Source organism: Malus sylvestris, chromosome 14 (assembly GCF_916048215.2).
Source record: "Malus sylvestris chromosome 14, drMalSylv7.2, whole genome shotgun sequence".
NCBI classification, from domain to species: Eukaryota; Viridiplantae; Streptophyta; class Magnoliopsida; order Rosales; family Rosaceae; genus Malus; species Malus sylvestris.
In genome coordinates, this window is record NC_062273.1 from 2,900,517 (window position 1) to 2,925,902 (window position 25,386).

Sequence of the window (25,386 nt, forward strand, 5' to 3'; positions counted from 1 at the left end):
CGTAACGCGGACCTAAGGTGAATAGGTCTTTTCTCTTCTATCGTGTGTATATATATAAGATTGACATCTCCTCAAACGTTTATAAATTGAATATTTCATATAATTATTATCAATGCTCTGAAGTACTAATGCGAACTACGAATGACTTGATCCCTATTTAGGGTACATAGGCAATCTAACAAGACGTTAGATGCAGCCATATAATAAATGAGACTAAATAATTGGGATAATAGCCTTGTTTGGGAAATCGAACAATGTGAGGGACATTGGTGGAAAATGTGAGAATTAACCTTATGATTTCGGTTGTTAATTGTTGTTCATAAATCAATGTGTGAAGAATCAAGGAATTGAAGTAAGGAAACGTAAGTAATGTTAGTTAATTAAACAAGTGTCTAATTGGGCTTATCACCGATAATTATTCCCGAAAATAAATAGTTTGGAAATGGTAAGTTACAGATTATGCATTTCATGCTATGTTATATGTATATACTTGAAAATACTATGTTATAGTTGAGTTTTAGATTGCATCATGACATATTCATCTGTGCATTACTTGAACCTAATTATTGTGAATGCTTCGAAGTGCCAAATGATGATGCGGACGCCTAGGTAAGCTTCAGGTGAGTATATGTTGATGATAGTGATGGTAGTGAGTATGGTGATGAGATATTGATTCAGCCGTACAGGTCACGTGAAGTGACTTTGGCTAGTATATGTGATGAAATGCTAACATATATTTATGATGAGATATGTGATGAGATGCTAGCATATATTTATGATGAGATATGTGATGAAATGCTAGCATATATTTATGATGAGATAAGTAATGAGATGCTAGCCTATATGTGATGAAATATGTAATGAGATGCTAGCCTATATGTCATGAAATGCTAGCATATATGTGATGATATATCATGAGATGCTAGCATATATGTAATGATATATGATGAGATGCTAACATATATTTATGATGAGATATGTGATGAGATGCTAGTATAAATTCATGATGAGAGATGTGATGAAATGCTAGCATATATTTATGATGAGATACGTGATGAGATGCTAGCATATATGTGATGATATATGATGAGATGCTAGCATATATTTATGATGAGATATGTGATGAAATACTAGCATATATTTATAAGGAGATATGGATAAGTCGTATAGGTTACTAAAGGTGACTCCGACTTATAAGCTAGCATATGTGATGAATATGTGATGAGCTAGCATATGTGATGAATATGTGATAAGCTAACATATGTGATGAATATAATGAGCTAAAACATATGATGAATATATGATAAGCTAGCATATGTGATGAATATGTGATAAGCTAGCATATGTGATGATATGTTATGAGCTAGCATATGTGATGAATATGCGATAAGCTAGCATATGTGATGAAATATGTGATGAACTAGTATATGTGATGAGATATGGGTAAGTCGTACAGGTCACCATAGGTGACTCCGACTTGCGTAAGGGTATGAGTTATTAATCACATGATTATTTGATATTGCTGACGAGATGTTGTATTGTGGTATATTTATGATATCTTTCTGGAAATTATACAGGTGTTGTAGCGAGGGGTTATAATGTTTTGTATGGGTTCTATTAAAATTTTATTTACAGGGTCACTCACATTTGTCTTGTCTTCACCCTCCAGGTCTTATTAGTTGAGTTTTCTTATCGTCGAAGATTCGTGGCGATTCTTAGTATGGGAGATTATTTTGAGGGTACGATTCTTAATTCACTCTTCTGTACTTGCTTATGCTCTAACATCACGTGTGAAGTAGGTTCATTCCCGCTCACCGGTGTACTCTGGTATTTTGGCACTCTTAGGTTTAAATTTATTCATATTTTCCCCCATCATCACACTTTATGACTTCGTCACCTTCCAGGTGTCGGCCAGCACAACTCGATTCGGAAGGTGACGGCCAACACAACTCGATTTGGAGTCCTAGTAGACATTTCAGGTCGGGGTGTGTCACTACTTGGGATTGGGCTGCCTCCAATGAATTGACATGAACTATTATGATTAATTAATTAAGTGGGCAGTTAAGTGTCTGATAATGATGAGCGCATGATAGGATTTTTAGTACCTGCGTAAATAAGGTTAAAATCACTTAAAATACTTGCAAGAATACAAGATAATTGTAGTATAGATGCTCATGCACGATCGTTGTCCCCAAAGATTGTTTGACTAATTTGTAATTAAACTAACTCTTAATTAATTATTAAAACAGATTTTATCAAAGATTTGAGATTTATGAATTTAAATAGATTAAATTAACAATAAAAGAAATCTGAAAGTCTGGAAATAATAATAGCAAAGAAGAAAAACGTTTTTAAAATTAACAATTTAGAGAAATCTAGGGTTTAGCCGTCACTGTCAGTTCACAATCCTATGCAATTCTATCAACTACTTATGAATTTCCACATACATGCTTTGAAGGTTGGGTTTTCCTAATACATATTTTCCTTGTGATGTTCAAGCAAAAACATATATCTAACATGCAACCCGTCTGTGATATTCAGATCAAATATAAACATGCAAGACTCATTAAGTTTTGTGAAAACCCTTTGAAAAACCATGCAACCCTTAAAAGTGTGATGTTCGCCTTAAGTGAATTTACAATTACTAATCACAGGAAGCCCTTCTCAATTTCAGGGTGATGTTCCAACAGAAATTGCATCAAATTACTTGTCTAAATATCATAATGATGATCAATCATTAAATATATAGATAATTTTAATCACGGTGATTAATAATTCAAAGCAAACATGCATCCATTCATAAGCAAATTAATAAAATTACATATTCATGCTAAGGCTTATGGCCTAACCCTAGTAAATGAATTATTTACGCATACTCATGATAAAAATCAAAGAAAATATTATTAAGAAGAAAATGAATGAAAACACTTTAAAGTAGAAAATCTCCAAGAACCCTAGCAATTATTCTCTGTCTTCAAAGTTGCATAAAAGAAAGCGTAGAAAAAAACTAAGAACGGCAAAGCAATATATTTGCTAAGCCATCGCACAAACCCTAAAACATAGGTCTCTTATTCCAACTAGGAAACTAAATAATAATAAAATATCTTAGAAAATAAAGGCCTAATTAATCTAGGAGAATCTGCCAAGTACTTGCCCAGCCACGTTTTAGACTCAAATCTCCTCCAAATCCGGCCCATGATAGCTTGTTTTAAAGATTAGGAGGTTTTGAACATATCTCCGGAAGGCCACGAACCCATCCGAGGTCATCTTGGACTCCAAAAACTCAATTCAAGCCCAAAACGTCACTATTCCAGCACTGCATATCGCTCCTTTATTTTATAGGAAAACTAATGCAAAGGGCTTGAAAACTTTAAGTTTTAACGATAAGGACAAAATAAATGATAAAGTGAATAGTACCAGTTTGACTTTTTCGTGTAAAAATGTGGTTTTTCGTTAAAGTGAACAGTATCGCGGGCTTTTCGTTAAAACTCCCTTATTTTATTGCCAGAAAATCACCGCCTGGTGGAAAAATCTGATATTTTGATACAATCAAGCCAAGTGACTCACGAACATCCTCCAACTAGAATCAATCCAAAATTCGTCCATTTGGTCATGTTTTGCTCCGGAGGAAGTAGAAAGTTCTATATTGAAAATACAATTGAAAGTATCAAAATTCTTCCAAAATATTAACTAAAATATTAACCAAAAATAGAGTTAAATATATAATATAAAATCTACTCATCAGCGCTGCCGTGGTTGGCTGGTCCGGCGGTACCATATCTATTCCCACCACCTTTTGCCGTCTCTATTACGAATCACTTGGCTGACTCCCCTTAGTCATGAACAAAGCAAATTTGTTGACTTTAATTAGGATTAATTTAGTTAATCAACGCATGACATAAGATTAAGGAGACAAGACATGTCAATTGGCACCGGCTAGAATAATTTAAGAACAACCGTGCTTAATTGTTAACTTATTTTATTCGTTCATTTCTATATGCTTTAGCTCTTACAATTACATTTGGCATGCAGTCAAACATAACCCAATAAGTGAAAAAAATATATGTCACACTAATTTATGTGCAATGAAGAATGACTCTTTAAAAGATATAGAGTATTTGGGGGTTAACAGAAAATTTGGTGCAAAACTGAGCGCAAGGGGATTTATACAGCCAACTCCACTTAGTAGAATAATTCTTAGTTGTTGTTGTCTTTGTTTTGATGAATGGCTCTTTATATTTAAAAATCAAGTATTTTGAGAGATTGATTAGTTGAGATGTAAGTTGTGATTGGTGTTGGAGCAATATTAGAAAATACGAGAAATATAAAAGAATTCAAATAATAATAATCATAAAGAAATTTCACAACATCAATTATATATGAGATTAATATAAACAACTAGAAATAAAGTTAGAAAAACTGACAAACTTGAAGATTGAGGCTTGCATAAATGCAATGTCCTAAGGATAGAATTTCACCCCTACTCTTGTGCTTGTAGTTCGATAGGCATCCATTTCCCAGGATTCAACAATCTATAATCCGAAGTCAAAGCACTTCAATCTTCGGACTCTGGCGAACTTTATATATTCCGTACTCTCAAGACACGACTCGGAATTTGACACACGAAGCATGAGAGAAACAAAGTGAGGAAACCCTATTTCTCAAGAGTAAAAATTAACTATAATTTTCTATATTTAATACCAATGATTTCATGGGTTTATATAGAATCCAATTTCTATTTATTAAAGAGATGTAACTTTTCATCTATAAGTATACATCACTTATCAAGGGAATATACCTAAACAACATAACCTTTCTAAGAAATTGGTTAACACTATTTTTCATTTTATTAAATTTATATATTACAATATTTCATATTATAATATATAATTTCCAAAGGAGATGTCAAAAAATGCCACATAAACATATAACAGTAACAAATGACGTATCATTTACTCTACCGATATGTCAAATATGACATGAAAAAGAAGGCTAAGGTGACATGGACAAAGAGATGTCAAATTTGAAGGCAACTTCAAATTTGATTTTTGTTATTTCCAAAGGCATTACACTTGCCTTACCTCAAATGCTAGCATAGTTAATTATTTTTAAACCAACAACAACCCAATTTTTATTATTTTTGTTTAAAAAAAAATATAAAAGAAGCAATAAATTTTGATATATCGGGTAGAAGAAAAATATTGATAATATGTCAAATTGTCAAGTTAAACATCAAATTAAAATTTGATGTTTTAAATTTAACGTTTTCTTTAAAGATGCTCTTATACTTAAAAATCAAGTATTTTGAGAGATTAATTAGTTGAGATGTAAGTTGTGATTGGGACTTGGGAGGGATCATCTAGATTTGTGTGGGGTTTTCTACATGTACTTTCTAGTTTGTTGACTTTTGGTTCTGGCATTGAGTTGACAAGTTGTAGAGTAGAAAATTCAAGGAAAGGCATATATAGGAATGAGCGTAGAAAATTCAAGGAAAGACATATATGGGAATGATGAACGGTTATGGCGGGCTGATAACCACAGTTACTCATCTATAACTATTTAAGTCCTTACCCGCATAACCATTTATCTGTTGGTTAATCGCATAAACAGTTATACTCATACCCATAATTGTTTATAAACAGTTACTCATACTCATAACCGTATACTAATTTAACCGCAATAACATATTACCCATTTACACATTTTTAACCTGTTTACCGTTTTTACCCATTTACCCTTTTTTTACCTGTCTACACGTTTTTTTTACCCATTTATAGGTACACTTAACATGCATTATCTTGTTTCAATCTTCTAAGTTCTCATATAATTTCAATAATTAAAATTAAGGAAAACTAATGAAAATGGCTTGAAAACTTTGAGTTTTAACAAAAAAGACAAAAATGTGTTGTAAGTGAACAATACCGGAAACTTTTCGTTAAAATTCTTTAAAAATTATAGTGTACAGACGATATTTGCAACTACATGCGCCTTTACACTTGGTCCAAGCAATTCAAGCATCTTATTAAGTGCTGCCAGTTTTTATTTTTTATTTTTTTATTTTATTGAAACAATCCCCTTAAGCTTACAAAACTTATTTGCCCTTTCCTGTGAATGTTAGTTCCTTTGTACGTGCCCTACAATTTGCACATTATACCTCACAACTTATTGGAATAAGAAGGGAATGCCTTGAGTTTGTGGGATATGCTGCAAGTTACTGAAGAAGAGTGAATTAGTAAGAAATCAAATGCCATTGGCCTAGCGTGTAGTCTAGATTGTAATAACCATGTTTCATGCCCTTAATTCAAGTAATGCTCTGAACAAGTCATTTGGCTCCGTTGGAAGCCAGTAACTCTCAACAACATATCCATTAACAAGAGAATCGGGTTTCGTTTTCCATCTGATCCTCTAAGTTTTATCAAATCATGTACTCTTTTGGGATCACACTAAGTATATTTGGATAGAGCTCAATCTCACGAACGCGTAAGTGGAAACTGTTCACGAATTGAAATTATAACGAAGGAGATATAAGCGAACGAAGGCAAGGATAAAATATTTATTTGGACCAACAAACGGTTAAAAGGGTACCCGTTTGTAATCACGGGTAATACTCATAACCATCCATTTAAATTTCACGGGTAAACGTTATACCCATAACCGTTTATTTATTTAAACGGTTACCCATAACCGTAACCATGCATTTTAAATGGACAAATGACTGTAGTTACCCATATCCGTGGGTATTTTGCCCATCCCTACATATGGGGCTGGGAGAGAATGGCTTTTGGAGGCTGTGAGTTTGGCCATTTACAAGGAAAAGCCCCTAGAGGTGAACCCTACTTCTTTGCTGAAAGAATAGCAGCAGTTGCTGTTGAACTCCAATCACAGATGAATACGAGTCCAAATATTTAGAATTGGAAACTATATTGGACACGTGTCCATACGTGACTGGGGTTTCAACAGCATCTACTGCTTTTCTTTCAGCAGCGAAGTAGTGTTCCCTAGAAGCTAGAGCAAACAATAGAAACAGTTCCAATGCCAAGGCAACCGAGCATCAGCAGGCAGTGACTGAAGCCAACAACGCACGTCCGAAAAGCCTTGACCAATCAAAAGCAATGCTTTAAATCACTTTAGGATGCATGCTTCAAAATCGAGTATAGTGACGTTCTAAGATTCATACAGCTAATCTTACTTAATGAAAAAAAATACTTAATTGTTGTTGTTTTGTATTTTTCGTACGTGTGGTTGTTGGAAAAGATAAAACCGAACTCAGAACCCCGGGTTTCAAGGGTGAGAATGCGGTTAGTGAAAGGGGCCAGTAAAGGCCCATTTGGCCTAGAGATGGCTGCACTAGGGTGCTTTTTGAAAAAAAGAATTGGAGATATCCTGAGAGCCAACAATCCGTTATGTGATCCCACCTGTTTCCACGTATGCGGATAATTCCCGTTTGCCACGTCACCTTTTTTCTTCTGTGTACACAAACAGCCCAGACAGCCCCCCCGCCACACTGAGAATACAATCCTAAAGCATTTATCCCCCAATAATTTTCTCTGCCTTTCTCGCCATTTTCCCGGTGTTTTTCTCGGCAGCCAAACAAGTTTTACCCTCCAGTTTTTCATCTCTCCGCTGATACATGGCCACTAAATTGTACCACAACGGCTTTCTATCTCCAAGGTGCTCCATTTCTCTTTACATTTTCTTTGCGCGGCATTTTTTTATTCTTCTGATTTTAATTTTGGCAAATTTAATTCCCAGGAATTTAGGGTTTTTTGAGGTTTTGATATCGATTACGAGCTGGAATTGTGATGTTTAATTGTGTGAATTGTGGTATGTCAATGATTGGGTGGTGATAAGCTGATAGTAGAGAAGAAGATAAGAATTTGACATGTCGTTGAACGTTGGTTTATTTTGTATTTAATGTAAATTGAGTATATTTGATTGTTCCGGGTTAGTGGTTCAATTGTTCTGAGCAGTAGATGATGTAAAAAATAAAAGATTTTGATTTTGTTTTTGTTGGGTCTTGGCAAAATGTGAGAATATGTTCCTTTTAGCAGATGGAGTTAAAAATTTTAATTTTCTAGTTGTTGTTTTCGGAGTCGCTGTGCATCGTGTGTAATTGTATTGTATTATGTTATCCAGGTGCTTTTCGAAAGCTGAAGTTGATTATGTGATTTTCGGATTGTTTTTTGTGTTTATGTACTGGATTGACAACTGTGAAGTGCGTATTGTTTTTCTATTAAATGGTAGCACTTTGGAGTGACGATGTGTTTGTTTCTTATTGTTGTGCTTGGTACTTGCAGCTCTTCAAATCCATGGCATTCGCGTAAACCAGCTACAATACATTATTCCTGCAATAAAGTGGTTGATTTGGATCACCTATTAAGTAGCTGGGCTTATTCAAAGAGAAGACGCCTTATAAGATTTTCTGTGTTAGAGCACAGTAATTGTTACAGTCTTAATCTCCGAGCAGCAGGCAATAGGAAACGCTATCTACATTTTCAAAAGTCCAGAGGAATGGATAGCCTAGTTCCACTGGCATCTGCTGATGATGGTGTTACGGTCAATGGGAGTCCCCAAGCAAGCACCAGAAGGGATGTTGAGGAGATAAAGGTCAAACTTAATCAATCATTTCAAGGTGAAGATTCTAGTGATGGACTTGTCCAATTTTTACATGAAGCAGCCAGGGTTTTTGAGTTAGCCATTAAGGAACAGGGTTCATTGTCAAAGTCTTCTTGGTTTTCAACTGCATGGCTTAGTGTAGACAAAAACGCCTGGCTAAAAACACTGTCTTATCAGGTACTGTCATGAACTTTCAGATGTCTTTGTTAAAGGCCATAACATACATGCACCATCTTATGATTCACTGCATGCTGCTACTATTCTTGGAAAAGGAAAACATTTGTATTATGCATGAGTAAACTCGGTAGTCCTTCCTACTTGGTTTATGCCAGTCTCGTAGTGTTACTGAATTTCTCCTTCAGTTCAAGGTTGCGTCTCACATAGTATGACTTTCGCACTTATCTTGTTGAATCAGTAATTTAGTAGAAGAAGTTTAATCATTTGCAAATAAGTTAGACTGGTATTCGATGTTTCTACAAGGAATACCAGTCTTATTAGTTTATCCTTATCTTACTCTATATCATGAAGAAGTCTACTTGCCTTATATTATATATGTAACTGGTTTGAGCTTCATCAAGGTCTTTTTCATAGGAAAATCTAACGGGTATTACTTGCAAACTTTTTTAGTTAATTAGTTTGGATGGATAGTTCTCAATATCTGGAGTTGATGATTTCTCAGGCTTCAGTGTATTCCTTATTGCAAGCAGCAAGCGAGATTGCATCTCGAGGGGATGGCAGAGACAGAGACATAAATGTCTTTGTCCAAAGGAGGTATTACATCACTTGTATTTCAAAAATTTATGAGTTCTTGTGTGGAAGTTGACTGACTAGAAGCTTGTCCCATTAGTTTTCTTGTTCAAACTGTGATTACCTTTATTGCCAGTGCTGTCATAAGGATGTATTTTTTTTAACTTGGGCTTTAAGTATGAGTCTCTTCCTGTGTATTGGTTTACGGACGTTTGATCAGTTTCTCACTTCAATAAAAATGGCATACTTTGATCTCTTTTACAGACAGTTGTAGTAAGGTGACCATAAGTTTTAAATATTAGCATCAACAACCTTACTTTCATATGGAGTTTACTGCTTGTGTAAATGAAACAAATTATGTTTTTAAACAAAAAATTAAGGGGACCAAATTTTTAACATGGAAGTGGAAAATTTGTGCTCTGCTTTGTTTGGCGGGATTGGAAAACTGTACTGAGGACTTTGAAAATTCAGTAGTGTGTCTTCATCCAAAAAGGTCAAATGCAACTGATGTGTGCTTTCTTTCAACTTTTGGTCGTATTAACCCTAATATTTCCTTGTATTTGGTTTAGGATTTTCAATATATTAACCAGTTCATTGATGCAGTTTATCAAGAGAATCTGCTTCCCTTGAGAGCTTAATCCGGGATCAACTATCAGCCAAGCAACCTGAAGCTTATGAGTGGTTTTTCTCTGAGCAAGTGTCCTTGGTGGTAACATCCTTTGTTAATTATTTTGAAGGCGACGCACGTTTTACTGCTGCAACCAATGTGTACGTTATCATCTATTGTTTAATGTGTATTTTAATTTTTTTTAGATGCATTTGAAGATTATGTATATTTAATGCTGCATTCAATCTGCTTCCAGGTCTAGTAAGGGAACTCACTTGGGGTCTAGCAACACAAGTGACATATCTCTCCTCATGCTTGCACTGACATGCAATGCCGCAATTACAAAACTTGGGCAAGCAAAAGTTTCGTGCCCTCAATTCTTTTCGACAATCCCAGATATAACCGGTAGATTCATGGACATGCTGGTGGATTTCGTTCCTATTCGCCAGGCCTATCTTTCTCTAAAGAATATAGGTCTGCACAGGGAGTTCCTTGTCCATTTTGGTCCTCGAGCTGCAGCATGTAGAGTGAAAATTGATCAAGGTTCAGAAGAAGTTGTTTTCTGGGTGAATCTTGTACAGAAGCAGTTGCAGCGAGCTATAGATAGAGAGCGAATATGGTCAAGACTAACAACATCCGAAAGCATTGAGGTAACCTCAGGCACAATGTTTATGCATGTGACCATTCCCATAGGCTGCTTATTGGTTGAAAGTTCACATTAGAAACTGTTTTGAAGCTATCAGACTTGCAGGTTAAGAGGGGTGTAATGCATACATGTGAGTCATGAATGTCAGGTTCATCATCCTTAAAATATTATATTAGTTGTAATGGAGCCAGCATGATAAAAGTATATTACTCACCAGTATGTGCTCTTTCTGTGACGGAACTATCTAATTACGAAATTAATATAGGAACCAGTTAATGAAATTTCTTAAATCTTCTTGGAAAAGTGAGAAGAAAAAGCCCTATCTTTATGATATCTATAATAGATTATTACTTATGTATGTTGGGGCTCGTGAGCCTTTCTTTATATACGGTTGCAAAGCTGTATTATGTTGATGCTGAATTTGTGTAGGTATTGGAGAGGGATCTGGCTATATTTGGATTCTTTATTGCCTTGGGTAGAAGCACGCAGTCCTTTCTATCAGCAAATGGATTTGATGTGTTAGCTGATCCGATTGGAGGCTTTGTGAGGTATACCTGGACTTTTTTTGACTGACTATACATAAGTTTGTAATTGTGTTTTGGTTTGGTTATGGATTTAGTATTTTCAATATGTGCAGGTTCTTGATTGGGGGCAGCATCTTATACTATCCTCAGCTTTCGTCAATAAGTTCTTATCAATTGTATGTAGAGGTTAGCATGTCTTGTAATATCTTGTGGATACTCTTTTGTGGTTTAAATATGATATCAAATTAATGATGCATAAGTTCCACAGGTAGTCTGTGAAGAGCTGGACTGGCTTCCATTTTACCCAGGCATTTCAGGCACCCCTAAACAATCACATGGGCATCAAAGTAAATGGGAGGGACCTCCCAATTATGAAGCAATCCCCCAAGCTTTAGAAGTATGTTTCCAATGGATGCAGAGTTTTATTAAATACAGTAAATGGCTGGAGGACCCTTCTAATGTTAAGGCAGCGAGATTCTTGTCTAGAGGGTATGCAAACATGTGGTGCATAGTGATTTGAACCATAAGTGGCTTCATTTTTTTTTTTTTAAATGACAGTTTTTTTCTATCTTCAATGCTTAGGCACAACAAATTAGTGGAGTGTATGGAAGAACGCGGTATATTAAAGTAAGTTAATGAATGCAGCAATGTCATCTCTCTCTCTCTCTCTCTCGTGTTGTTGGTTTTTTAATGGTTTCTAGTATAATAGAAAGATCCCTGCCTCCTCAAGTGAAGCGTTTTTTCCTGCCTGTAACACTAATTTTTATCACATAAGAGTTGGAGATTACACCTTTTAAACTGTGATGCAGGAATGAAAATATGAAAAGCGGTGGCAATAACATTGTTGAGAGGACTAGGTCTGGAACTCGTACACCAGCTGAGAAAGAATTGGATACTTTTGACAAGGTGGGCTTATTCCCTTTATGTTATGATCATTGCACAGTGCAGTGCACTTATACCTTTTGTTGTTAGTTTTTACTCACTATTTCTCCATCTAAACGTTTGGGTTAATCATGCATAATTGGTTTCATGGGCTCCATACTTCCTTTTAATACTTAGCACCTCAAATGAAAGCTATTTAACAATCCTTATTTTGTTGGGCAATATTTGGGATAGTACTGGGGCTTGAACCTGGACAAGCTCTTGGATGTGGGTGGATTTGCCACCACACTGTACCAATAGGAACAGGTTTATTTTTACTTCGTATCTTGGTTCTGGTGCAAATCCATAGAATTTTAATACTTTAAAGCAATGAAAGGTGTCTTTGATCTATATGTACCTACTCATTGTGCTTTTGCAGTTCACTTTTTTTCTATTGATTTATTGATATTATTAATTAGCTTTTGTGATCTGGTTTTCAATAAATTTGCATGATGGTAAAATTAATCTACACAATAGTTCTGAGCCATGTCATTGCAGTGCTCTGCTGTAAGTGGTAAGCTACATGAACAGGTTCCTCATTCCATTTGTGGTACTGGTCAAAACTAAAAGAAGGTCTCCAGTCAAGCTTATTCTTTTGATTTGGAACTTGTTGAATGCCTCTGAGTAAATTGTGGAATTGGCATTTGGTGTCAGGCCTTGGAGAGTGTTGAAGGAGCCGTCATAAGACTAGAAAAATTGCTTCAGGATTTACATGCATCAAATTCTAACTCAGGAAAAGAGCATATAAAAGCTGCTTGTTCTGACCTTGAGAAGATAAGGAAGCTTAAAAAAGAGGCTGAATTTCTGGAGGCATCTTTCAGAGCAAAAGCAGCTTCCCTTCAGCAGGTTTTTTTTTTTTTTTTTTTTCTTTTCAGTTTTGTATAGTATCTTGCTCATGATTATAATATTTGGACCATACCACGAACATCTTATGAATGTGTGCCATTCAACCAATTTATAACTTAATAGTTGGTGAACTTTGTAGGGCTTTTTCGTTTTTTTCCCTTTCAATTTATTCAGATTTTCTACATATAGATGTCTTGGCTTTTTGATGTTGGCATAAAAGATATAGGCTAATAATTAGCCACAAGTGTCTTAATAGTTATAGGTGTCTGTATTAGATAGAAAACTTGATGATGTAGACCACCAAAAGTGATGGTGCCTTTGCCTGGTTTTTTAGATTATGTTGTTTGGCTTCCTCCCAAATTTACCTACTGTATCTTGTAAGTTGCTCTATTCAGACCAACATATTGCACCTGTAATTGTAGATTCTCTTATGAAGCTCCATTCTTTGGTTCACTTGTGTAGTTATTGTGACATTTTACCCTATTTGGATTTTGTGAATTCTCACTTGTCTTAGTTGTACTTTTGTTCTTGTCATCCAGGAAGGTAATCTCTCCCAGTCTTCTACTAACAAGCAGCAACAGTTCTTTAAAGGGAAAAGCAGAAAGAATGAGGGCAACAGGTATGAAGCTTAGGTTTTTTATTATGAAGCTTTTATTATTCCATGACCTAGCTCTTTTTTTCTTTTTGGTTGGATTCTGATAAGCACATCCCATTTCAAAATTTATTTCTAGAGCTGCCAGTAACTCTCGCGGTTTGTGGAGCTTCCTATTGCGCCCTCCAACTGGAAAGCCCAATCCTGGGTTGATTGTGGATCAATCTGTATGGCCCTTCTTCACAAGGATTTCATTGATTTTTTCATAAGATTGCGCTATCTAATTTCCAAATGTATTAACTTTTAACTGGACTCTTGTATCTAAAAGAAGATTGTGTATGCTGCTGGCTCAAATTTAGATCTGTTTTGACCTAGAGTTAACAACGCTTATTGTTACTCCAATATGTTTTTTTTCCCTGTTAGGGCAAGGTCATTTGTCAATAGAACAATCAGGTTGAAGTTGCCACTGGCAGTGTTTGTTTGCATTAGCATGATATATACTTTGGGTTCCTAGCTGCTTCTCTTAGTGGCCCTGTGTTATATTACTTTGTGTTCCTTGTTTTTGTTATCTTTATGAAAATGCGGTTGAGAAGTTAGGGTGTTAATTATTGACTAGTGGTTTCCTAGTCTGTCTTGCCTCTTAATAGGAAGATCGAATAGCTGTGTCTTTCACTCACTGTTCTTGGCTAAGCAACATGGCATGCAAAAAAAACCATAAAGGCATGTGCTTAGCTTTTGAGTGCATAGAACCCTTTGTAACTGAACCTTTGGCTTTCTCATTTATGAGATTGTTCCCTTTTGTTATTTCCTTACTTGATTGAAGAGCATATATCTATTTTGGTGTTAGTAATTGGAAATGTGCAATTTCTCAAACCAAGTTGCTTCATGTTTGCGTCCTTTTAACACAGGATAATGAACTTATTGAGCAGACTGTTTCAAGTCTTGAATTTGAAGACCCAGAATCAAATAGGATCCAGCGTTTTGAGCTTTTACGGAATGAGCTGATAGAACTTGAAAAACGGGTGCAAAGGAGTGCTGATCATCCTGAAAATGAGGAGGTATATCTCACAAAAGCGTGCAACTTGGTACCATATTCTTCGGGAGAATATAAAAAGAAAGAAATTTGATTCTTCGGGAGAATATAAAAAGAAAGAAATTTGATCAGAAACAATTCCTACTAGTGAGACTGACTTTTGAACTCTTATTGGTTTAAGATATTCTTATGTTGCTATGGATATTTTTAATCAGGATCTTAAGCCTGCTGATGATAGTCCTAACTACGAGGATGATGTTGGAGCTGCTCAACTAGTCCAGGTTCTGAAGAAAGAGAATATCATTGAAAAATCGATTGACAAGCTAAAAGAAGCTAGCACGGTATGAATTTTTTCTGGCCGGAGTAGGCAATTGATGACCTTTGTAAACTAGTTAGACATTTTTTACTACACTTTGGCTAAAAATTAGGTGGGAAATGGAACTTTAATGTTGTTTTTGCTCTAATTGTTTAATACTTAAGACTAGAAAATCATTCAGAATGAGGACTACGCCTCCTTTAACCGCATCCATTTTAGTTGCCACCAAACCAATTAAGATACAGGATATCTTTAAATGGCATGTGGATGTCTCCATTATTATTTGTCCGTAATTATGAGCAGGATGTCGACTCTTACTCTTAACATATGAGTTTATTAGTTTCATCATCTCTTGCTGTGGAGTTTTCCACAGATTGTAATTTCCTTTTCATAATTTTTTTTTTGTTTCGTCTCAAAATTGATTGGCAGGATGTGTGGCAAGGAACTCAATTGCTAGCTATTGATGTTGGTGCTGCTACGGGGTTGCTTAGAAGGGTCTTGATTGGAGATGAACTGACAGAAAAAGAAAAGAAAGTTCTACAGAGAACTCTGACCGACTTAGCATCAGTTGTTCCTATTGGTGTTTTAATGCTTCTTCCGGTGAGATTTCTTCCTCGTATCTTACTTTGTAAGCCTTATATTGACACATGAATGATTCTGGCAAAAAAAAACTTATAAAGTGATAGGATTCTCACCATAGTTCTTCATCCGGCTGATGTGTTTTTATCATTTGAGGAGGTTTATGGTCATAAAACAAGGCGTGCTTCAGATATTCTGTTTATGTTGCATTGTTGTGCCGTTGCAAATGAATAACGTATATAAAAGCTTACCTTTGACATGGTGGAAGGGGTTTCATAATTGGCTTGATGTATCTTCAATCGTAAGGCGAAGAAAAGAAATAAAAATGATTTTGTACCTTGAAATTAAAAAAAAGGAATGATTTAGCTGTTTCACCTGACACTTTTTCTAAACCCCTTTGGAACTTAAACATAGAGATAACTTGTGTATCGCAGGTCACTGCGGTTGGACATGCAGCAATGTTGGCTGCTATTCAGAGATATGTACCAGCTCTGGTTTGTGGCTTTTAGTTCCAAGAGTTTCATTTCCTTCACTCTTCATGAGAACCGGATTTGTGTTTGTTAACGTGCATAATATGTTTCTTTGACAGATACCATCAACATATGGTCCGGAAAGGTTGAATCTCCTGAGGCAGGTTGAGAAATTGAAGGAAATGGAAAGCAGTGAAGACAGTTCCAACGTAAGCGTGGAGGAACTAGCCTGAATAGAAGGCAATGCCGATTATGTACAGTTCGTAAATAAATTTTCAAATCTGAGGTACACTGACGTTTTCTTTTACTTGGTTCTGAATCCTTTTGCCAGTAGAGTAGCGTAAATAAGTTCATTCCATGTGTCAGGCACTCCGGGTAAGCACCAGTGGCTGCAGTCCTGTGGAGCATCAGCCGGAGTCCCTGGCTCACGATACTTTGAGGGGTGACCATCCTTCCTGAACTCTGTTAGATACGTGATGTTTAAGAACTGGACCTTCCAGTTTTCATATTCCAACTGTTTGATTGATTCAGATATGTATAGATTATTCACTGGGTCAGCTTCAAGATTTTTGTAGTCTGTTTCTGGCCCCAAATAGGTATCACACAGCCCCCCTTCATTCCATGTGCCGTTCCTGCAACTTGGCATGTTAAAACCTCATCGATTCATTAATCGTCAATTCCTTCCTTTTACGCCATGTTTGGCGGCAACTATTGAGGAACAGCAAGTTGTAAAGTCACACAAGTTACACTAATTGCCTTTCATTCTTTTGGTTCCCATAGTGTGGAAGAATGTAAATTGAAATTTTCATAGTCGGATAGCAGTTTGTACTTGCCTGTAATGTACCGGAGAGTAGCTTCGGAAGAAAACCCGAGTCCTTTCAGGGTCTAAATTCTTGAGCACCCAAGACTTCCATGTTTGTATAGACCTCCTGAATGCTTCCATAACACCCATTGTCAGATTCACTTTCCCGTCTTCCTCAAAGTAGCAGCCCCTGAAACACAAGATGGCCGGTTGTGATTGGAAAATGAAAAGTCGATAACTTAACGGTGCGGCTTGTTATATTGTCAAACTTTTAATTTGTGTCATTGATTAGGTGAAACATTTTGTAAATGCGGTGCAGATTAATAGTTTGACAACATAACATGTCAGATATTTAGATTGGAAACACGGGAGGCGAGTTTAGGGAACTAGCCAGTGTCGTACATCTTTGCTGTTTTGTCTTCGTTCCACCAGTGCCCTGCACTGAAAATTAGAACATCTGCTCCAACCCATTTTTCGGAGTACCAATGGATTTGGTCGAGCTTAACCGTGGTCCTGACCTGACTTGGTGAATTTTTGGGTGGGTGTCCTACAACCACAAGGAACGGTGCCCTATAATATTCAACTGTGAGGTTATAGTCCTGGAACCGTATCGACAGAAAACCCCTATGTTTTGTTATGGGGTTCCCATTTACTTCGTAGATTCTGGACTTCTTGGACACCCCTTTCGCAAGCATGCATAGCATAGATTCCCACTGGTTCCTCCCGATTGAGTCTCCGGCAAATACTATCCGTCCGTTTCTGCTTCTTTCCAAGAAGTCGCTTGCGTTAAATCTGAGACCACGAGGAGAGAGAACTAAAACTCTTTAATTTAGAGCACAAGAGAAGAGAGCAGAAATCAAACTTCTGTTACGAGTGCATAAGTAAGTGCTCTACCAGACGAATTAGAAACCTGCACTCCGAAAGAAGCTACACTCAACATCTAAATTACAAAAATGTCCTAGTATAGTTATTTTTTTATGTTCATTTCTAAGGAGTATTCTACTCCTAAAGCTTGTGGTTTTCAAGAGTTTAACCTAAATTGTCGCTAATTTATATGTATGAAAACCTAAACGCAACAAAGAGACTTAATGTATGCATGACAGTGTGAAGTACCATGCAAAACTTTCTGAAAACTCCACGACAAACTCACCTCAAAACGTCACAGCCAGCCGGTTGCCAGCGCCATCTCCGATAACCTTGGTCTTTTCGACCACTCTGGCTGCACCGGAAGCCAGGGTCGAGAAACGGGCAGTCCTCGGTGTAGGACTGAAGCGGATGAGTTTCGTCGTGGACCCATCTGCCGTAGGAATAATCACAAGTTCCCGGAGACAAATTTTGATTATTATTCTGTAGGATTTGGGATAAGAAACCCAAATGATCGGATAGAAACTGAGAGTCGAATGGGGTTACGAGTCTGAGAATAAACAAGGAAGAGACGAGGAGAAGGAAGAAAGAGAGTCCGTAACGAAGTTCTCTTCCGATTAGAAATGAAAAGGGGAAATTATGAAGCTTCTGAGGTTGATGAGAGGGTTGGAGATCCATTGGAAGAGATTGGCAGAGAAAAAACTCGTATTTTGAACAAGTCTTCGGGGTTAGAGAGGGAGAGAGAGTTGTGGCCTTTTTTTAAGGTTATATTTATGGTATTAATTAATTTTAGGGGATATTTATGGTTAGTTATAAGATATATTGAAGGTTATATTTGTGGTATTAATTAATTTTAGGGATATTTATGGTTAGTTTATAAGATTTATTTATTTTTTCTAGTTTATAAGATTTATTGAAGGTTATATTTATGTTATTAATTAATTTTAGGGGATATTTATGGTTAGTTTATAAGATTTATTTAGTGACAAATAGGGAATAGTGCTGGTCAATTTTTATTTATTATTTTTATCTCATGAGGGTGCAGGGTCATTTTCTTTGTTCACTTTATTTTATTTTATTTTATATTTTTGATGTTGGGTGTCACACTGTCGGTTTAATTTCCATGCTACGTATACGTAATTACCTAACATGCACAGCAATACAGCATGTTTACAGGTAACCGAATCCCCACCGGATCCATTAAAATTAAGCCACCTAATCAATTAATTCGGGTTATTGAAATTTGATCAAACGATTACAATTATTATAACTTTTAAAAAATTCTATGTTTGTATCCGTTAAATCAAATTTCAACGCTCCGGATTAATTGATTAGGTGGCTTAGTTTTGGTGGATTCGGAGAAGATCCAGTACCTGTTTACAGCATTACCATATCCTTCTGAATTCTTTTTTTTTTCTTAAGGACGAGCAATTAAATTTAGATACATGCACTCACAAAGTAGGTTTAACAAAAAAAAAAAAAATATATATATATATATATATTTTCAAAACGAAATAAGCATAAAGCATCATAAGATCAATACAAGCAGTGACGGATCTAACATCGGGTGGTCATAATCAAAGTACACTAATCGGGCGGTGGGACTTAGCGCCTATCCACCTAGATGGGGCGGGATCTAGACGGTTTTAAGTAAATTTGTTATATATCATATGAATAAGTGCCTATTTATACTTAAAAAACTATATTTGTATTGAGAATTTGAGTTTATTATTTTAATTAGGTTTATCATTTAACATATAACATACAAAAATAGCATAATTGTCACTTTCGTATTTTAGTAAATGTGATGGTATGAGATGAAATCTCAAGTGATTACAAGTTCGTAATACTTGAAATATTTTTGAGATGTTGCATTGCAAGAATTTATAGTGAATTTTAAAAGAAATTATGTTTCAAACATATGATATAAAAACTATTGGTTAAGAAGTACCTCATCCTCTATTAATTAAAATGTTGGGTGATACAACCTGATTGGAAAACAATTAAAAAAAATGGGGAGTTGGCTAAGCGGGAAATGGAGAGAGAAAGTCTTTATTCTTCATTGAAACCAAGGTACAAGAACAACAGAATCATGGTAGTCTTTCTTCTTGGTTCAGATCTCATGTTCCACAACATCTGCACAGTCATGGTGGTCTTCTCTCTTCCACCACCTGTCTAGACCATTGAGTGGTCCTCGGAGATCCTCATGTGCACTTCTTCAAACTTCTAGATGGTCCTGGGACCACCATGTTCCATACATGCATTCGCCTCCGAATAAAAGGAATTATCAAAACGGCTCATCCAAAACCCACACAAAAATCAGGAACAAAAGCATCATCTTAAAAAACGAAGCGACGTCTGAAACCTTCATGGTGAAAACAAAAAAAAAAGGACAAAGGAGATAATCGGTACAGTATATAGAAACGGGCATACAACGCAAATTTTACTAAAGACATGGGGTTTTTTTGTGTATGCTTGAAAATATTTGCATGGACCAAACTCAATCTATTTTAATCTTGATTGTACAAGAGCTGGCCGTGGATCTTAATTATACTGTATATATAGTGGTTTCCCCTTCGGATCATATATATAATGCATTGATTAGGTCATGTATTGTTTGGGACGTTAGGATTTTGAATGCGTCTCAATATTATAGATCCAAACCAAGTAGGTTAGGATGTTAAGTATTATGTCGGGTCGATTTCACTACTAGAAATTTGACCAATAGCCACGCATTTTTTTTGTGGTTACTGATATTAATGGGCATGGACGATCAGTGATCATTGAGGTTGGCCACAGATTGACCGTTGGTGGTGTTAATATTGATGTTGCCCACAGATTTCCCTACTCAGTTTATGTAAAACCCAATTTCAAGAAAGTCCCGGTTTGACACGATCAGATTTCTTAGAGGAAAATTAGCATATTGAAGTCATGAGCAATATTTTGGATGCAGTAGAACTACCCTAATGTACAGGACTTATTCATTCAAAAACATGAAACATAATTTTGGGGTTTCTAATTCACTACAGTTTCTTATTAACTAGAGTTTCTTATTCATTAGCCAAATAGTCTCTTAACACGTAAATTGCGGGGCTTTGATGGTACATTTCCTCTAAATGTTTTTTTGGGGTTTTGGTGACATGAATATCACCAATTGAGAGCATATAGCTATTAAGTACAGATAATATCGATAAGAACAACGACAACATGACAACATTTTACTAAAAAAGTGATGTTCTCTAGGGCATTTGGGTAACTATTTGCCTCATCCCTTGTCCGTGACAAGTTTTTAATCACTGCAATGTTGAAGGAAAAGTACAACAAATAGATTTCCAAATCAAATGACACCATCTGCCTCAAACATTTGCTTTGTCCTCGGAGATGTTCTCTAATCTAAGAATCTATGTACTTTTACGAAATTTTAGTATGAGTAATGCTATATGGTACTCCCAGCAGTTTTACTTGTATAGCATTAACTTGTATGCAGGTTTATCTGCTATATATCTGGATCTGATCAGATTATTTTGGTTTGAACAGGGAATGTCTGATCCAGCCTGGACGATTCCTCAACAAATATATGTCCCCCGTTCTGCTTACAAATATGAAACCATTATTATCCTTCGCTAGAATCTCTGCTGAATTGAGTCTTGAGTAAAGCCATCTGATATATATGAACAAGATTGAACCAAGATACACACCATGGCATTTGTTGCTTGCTTTTTTCTTTGAAAATTTTTGTACATGGCGGACAACTTAATTGGGTTTGGGAGATAATTTGGAAGGACATCTATACTACTTTAAGCACAGTAGTCATGGAATAATCCCATTTATGGATAAAGCACTGAATATGGATAAAGCACTGAATTATCCATTTATGGAGAAAGCACTGAATATGGATAATTTCATTTATGGATAAAGCACCGAGTCTAGAGTAGATCATCAAACAGTACGGTTCCAAGATTCAGAAACTCTGACCGGAAGTGGTTCCATTTTAGGGCATGTCTTTAATGGATGGGTGGTGCTATTCACACTTTTTTAGTGTTTCTTTGAAGCACAATATTCGTCTATTTTTTTTCACTACAAATGAATGTCTTAATGATTTTGCATTTGTCTAATTTCTTGCATTGATAATATATGAATGATGCATTAAAATATGAACAGTTCGCATCATTGAAAAATTTATAAAGTGGGTTCCACAAGTTATCCCTCAAGTAAGATTTTTTTTTTTTTTTTGGTAAATAAAATATATTGATGAGAAAAATAGAATACAAGCAGTAAAGAGTAGCTGAAAATACAAACACGCAACAAAGAGATGCAGCTAAAAGAAAAATAGACAGAAAAGCTAACAACGCTGCATCAAAGCAGCAAAAAAAAAAACACTAACTATTCATAGTTATATTCCATTCCCGTAGAGTTATTAGCAGCGGAATGGGTGATTTTCAAAGAACTCAATCGAAATCTAATGGTGGACTTAATTGACTTGAGAACCACCGCAGCAGATTGACTTGAGTTCTTGACTATACGGTTGTTCCGCTCCCTCCAAACATAATATATTGTAATAGCAAGACTTAACTTCAAAACTATTGAAGACAGAGATTTTGCCTTGCAACGGCTAGTAGCCCACATGACAAAAGGAGGCCAAGGGAGACTTAGCCAAGGGACACCGCACTTGAATAGCACCAAAGATCAAATACCATTGGTAAAAGGACACTCAAAGAAGAGGTGGCAATGGGACTCCGTAGCACTAGAGTAGAGTACACAAGTGACAGGAACTGACGGAGCAAAAGTTAAAATTCTATCCATAGTAGAAAGCTTGCATTTAATAGCCAACCAAAGAATGAAGCTCATCTTGGGAATACTTTGATTATACCAAACAAGCTTAGACCAACCAACTGTAGGCTTGGATTGCCGAAACTTATCTCAAGCAGAAGCAGCAGAGTAAATGCCAAACGATGAAGGAGTCCATCGAATCATATCACCCAAGCTACGATTTGGCACAATATTAGACATAGAAATTTGAATTTCCAACTCATGAGAAGAATTATTAGGCCAGCACCAATTAGAACCATTCCAAATATTGCAAACCAAAGCAATTTTTGGAAGCCCAGACTCAGCAATGATATGGCTACTCCAATTGATAACAAGAGGACCTAAAGGATGCCAATTATCATACCAAAGAGATGTTCCCCTACCGTCTCCAATTTTGTGGAAGAAGAAGAGCCAAACAAAATCTCTCAATCGGAAAAGCTTCCTCCAATTCCACGAGCAGTTTTGGGGGATCTTAATCTTCCAAAAGTTCATATTTCTCAAAGATAGATTCTAGCCCAGATAGACCAAATATTGTCTTCATCGGTGAGCAAGTTCCAAATGTGTCTAACCATAAGCGCTTTATTCCAATCAATCAATTTTTTAATCCCAAGTTCTCCTAAATATTTAGGAAGACACACATCATCCCAAGAAACTTTAGCAACACAATGACCAAAAAGCTTACCAAACCATAAGAATTTTCGAACCCTTCACTCAATATCGCAAAGAATTTTCTTAGGGAGCATGAGGTGTGATGCCCAAAAAACTTGCATACTACAGAGAATAGATTGAACAAGTTGTAAACGACCGGCAAAAGAGAGGACCTTGTTCTCCCAAGCTCTAATTCTAGCCTCAACACGCTCGATAAGAATGGAGCAATCATGCAAAATAAGCTTTGTTGAAATGAGAGGCACACCAAGGTAGCGAACAGGCAACATTCCTATGGCAAAATTGTAGAATGCTCATCTTCATCCACACCCGCAAGAAAAATGGAGCTTTTAGTTGGGTTGGCCTTAATACCTGACAAAGAATTAAAGCTGCATAAAGAGTCCTTCAAGATCTTAGCTTAATGATAATCCTCTCCACAAAACATAAAGAGGTCATTAGCAAAACAAATATGAGCAAACTGGACTGCCTCAAATGGTCAATGGTATTTGAAAGAAGGGCTAGCATTTATATTAGAGGTAATTAATAAAGAAAGCACCTCCATAGCAATAACAGAAAGGTAAGGGGACAAAGGATCCCCTTGTCTCAAACCTCTCTTACTAGCAAAGAATCCCGTCAATTCACCATTCACAGAAATGGAGAATTTGGGGGACGAGATGCAGCAATGGATCCAATTGATCATGACAGGAGGGAAGTTGAACGCCATCAAGGTGCTAAGGATGAAGTCCCATTCAACCATATCATAAGCTTTCATAAGATCAACTTTGAGAGCACACCTAGGAGACCCCTTATCCCTATGATAGTTTCTAAGTAACTCTTGAACTAAAAGAATATTGTCTCTGATCCTCCTACCATGAACAAAAGCTATGTGGGACTTGCTGATAATATGAGGAAGAATAGATTTGAGCCGATTAGCAAGAACCTTGGATATGATCTTGTACATAGTATTGCAACAAGAAATAGGCCTGAAATCACCCATGGTAGATGGGTTGGGGACTTTGGGAACTAAAGTGATGATGGTTGTGTTGAACTCCTTGAGAAGCTTTCCGGAAGAAAAAAATTCTTGAACAGCAAGTATAATGTCTCCACCAATCACAGGCCAAGCTTTTCTAAAAAACATTCCATTAAAACCATCAGGACCAGGAGCCTTGTTGGGATTCATAAAGAAGCACACATCTTTTATTTCATCTCTAGTAACCTCACAACATAAAGGATTCACCATTTCACAAGAGAGAGGATTCTTGATAAGATTATTGAGAACCTATAATCGATGGTGATTACCCTCAATGGACTGACCCAACAAGGATTTAAAAAAGCTGGTTGCTTCATTTTTTATGTCGCAATCACTAGTAGCAATGGTACCATCACTTCTTGAAATAGAAACAATCTTGTTTATGTTCCTCCTCTTAGTCATTACCTTGAAAAAGTAGGACGAGTTTCTGTCCCCAGATTTAAGCCATTGCACACGAGCTTTCTGTCTAAAGAAACTTTCTTCAGCAATAATCGCATCAGAGTATGATTTAAGAAGTTTCTCTTACTCCCTCAACTGAAGATCAAAAACATTATCATCAAGATCACGCTGGCAGCAATCCAGAGCATGCTTGGCCTCTTTAGCCTTAATGGTAAGGCCATCTCCAACCGATGGCTGGCCAGAGGGCTCGTTTTAGCCCTCTGGCCCTCCAAGATTCTCCAAGATATTAATATTTTAATGAACAGTACAGGGCCATATTTGCCTCCGTCTCCAACCGAGGGCCAGATGGCTCGTTTTAGCCCTGTCAAAAAAAACCGTCTCCAACCGAGGGTCAAAGGGCCATAGGGCCAAACATAATTTATTATTTAAAAACTACAACTTAATTTTATTTAAAAATCATGTTGGTTAGTGTTGTATAATTTTTATGTCGGTTAATGTTATTTAATGTTGTTTCATATTGTTTAATGTTGTTTCATGTTACTTAATTTAATTTAATATTGTATAATGGCTTAGGAAGTTATAGGAAAAAAATAGAATTTAAAAAAAAATATGAAACAAATTTTGTGAAATAGAAGTTATAGGAAAAAATGGAATTTAAAAAAAAATATGAAACAAATTTTGTAAAATAGAAGTTATATGAAAAAAAATATGAACCAAATTTTGTAAAATATAAGTTATAGGAAAAAAATAGAATTAAAAAAAAATTGAAACAAATTTTGTAAAATAGAAGTTATAGGAAGTTATAGAAAAAAAAAGAAAAAAAAAAGGTTTAAATTCATAAAAAAAAAAAAAAGGATTTACAACGGCTAGTGGCGCTAGCCGTTGGAAGTTTGAATTCAAAATGTTATTTCTGTCGGTTGTAACCGACAGAAATAATATA

At 36.0% G+C, this 25,386-nt stretch overlaps 2 protein-coding genes across 3 annotated transcripts; one reads left to right on the plus strand and one right to left on the minus strand.

Moving 5' to 3' along the window:
- The first annotated feature begins 7,485 nt into the window (after positions 1–7,485).
- LOC126600907 (uncharacterized) lies at positions 7,486–16,707 on the plus strand. Of its 2 annotated transcripts, none has more exons than XM_050267612.1 (19): positions 7,486–7,671; positions 8,298–8,793; positions 9,296–9,387; positions 9,967–10,131; positions 10,227–10,620; positions 11,046–11,164; positions 11,254–11,326; positions 11,409–11,629; positions 11,723–11,767; positions 11,950–12,046; positions 12,716–12,907; positions 13,447–13,526; positions 13,639–13,726; positions 14,408–14,557; positions 14,748–14,873; positions 15,278–15,448; positions 15,862–15,921; positions 16,017–16,183; positions 16,264–16,707. In XM_050267612.1, exons 1-18 carry the CDS (start codon positions 7,631–7,633, stop codon positions 16,128–16,130), a joined length of 2,724 nt encoding a protein of 907 aa, XP_050123569.1. In that variant the 5' UTR covers positions 7,486–7,630; the 3' UTR covers positions 16,131–16,183; positions 16,264–16,707. The 2 variants fall into 2 exon arrangements, with proteins under 2 accessions (XP_050123569.1, XP_050123570.1); XM_050267613.1 differs by having other exon boundaries at positions 14,429–14,557.
- Positions 16,077–18,314, minus strand: LOC126600917 (protein trichome birefringence-like 8). Its single transcript, XM_050267621.1, has 4 exons — positions 17,850–18,314; positions 17,102–17,491; positions 16,731–16,889; positions 16,077–16,529 (listed from the first exon to the last, which is right to left on the minus strand). The coding sequence occupies exons 1-4, from the start codon at positions 18,239–18,241 to the stop codon at positions 16,202–16,204; spliced, it is 1,269 nt and encodes a 422-aa protein (XP_050123578.1). The 5' UTR covers positions 18,242–18,314; the 3' UTR covers positions 16,077–16,201.
- Positions 18,315–25,386: the final 7,072 nt, after the last annotated feature.

Excerpts from the sequence above, each read along its gene's own strand:
- LOC126600917 (XM_050267621.1), bottom strand. The coding sequence starts at position 18,241 with ATGGATCTCCAACCCTCTCATCAACCTCAGAAGCTTCATAATTTCCCC. Across the intron at positions 17,492-17,849 it reads GCTGGCTGTGACGTTTTGAG|ATTTAACGCAAGCGACTTCT; the intron begins GTGAGTTTGTCG and ends TCGTGGTCTCAG. Across the intron at positions 16,530-16,730 it reads TACTCTCCGGTACATTACAG|GAACGGCACATGGAATGAAG; the intron begins GCAAGTACAAAC and ends GCCAAGTTGCAG.
- LOC126600907 (XM_050267612.1), top strand. The coding sequence starts at position 7,631 with ATGGCCACTAAATTGTACCACAACGGCTTTCTATCTCCAAG. Across the intron at positions 11,768-11,949 it reads GAAGAACGCGGTATATTAAA|GAATGAAAATATGAAAAGCG; the intron begins GTAAGTTAATGA and ends ACTGTGATGCAG. Across the intron at positions 13,527-13,638 it reads AGAAAGAATGAGGGCAACAG|AGCTGCCAGTAACTCTCGCG; the intron begins GTATGAAGCTTA and ends ATTTATTTCTAG.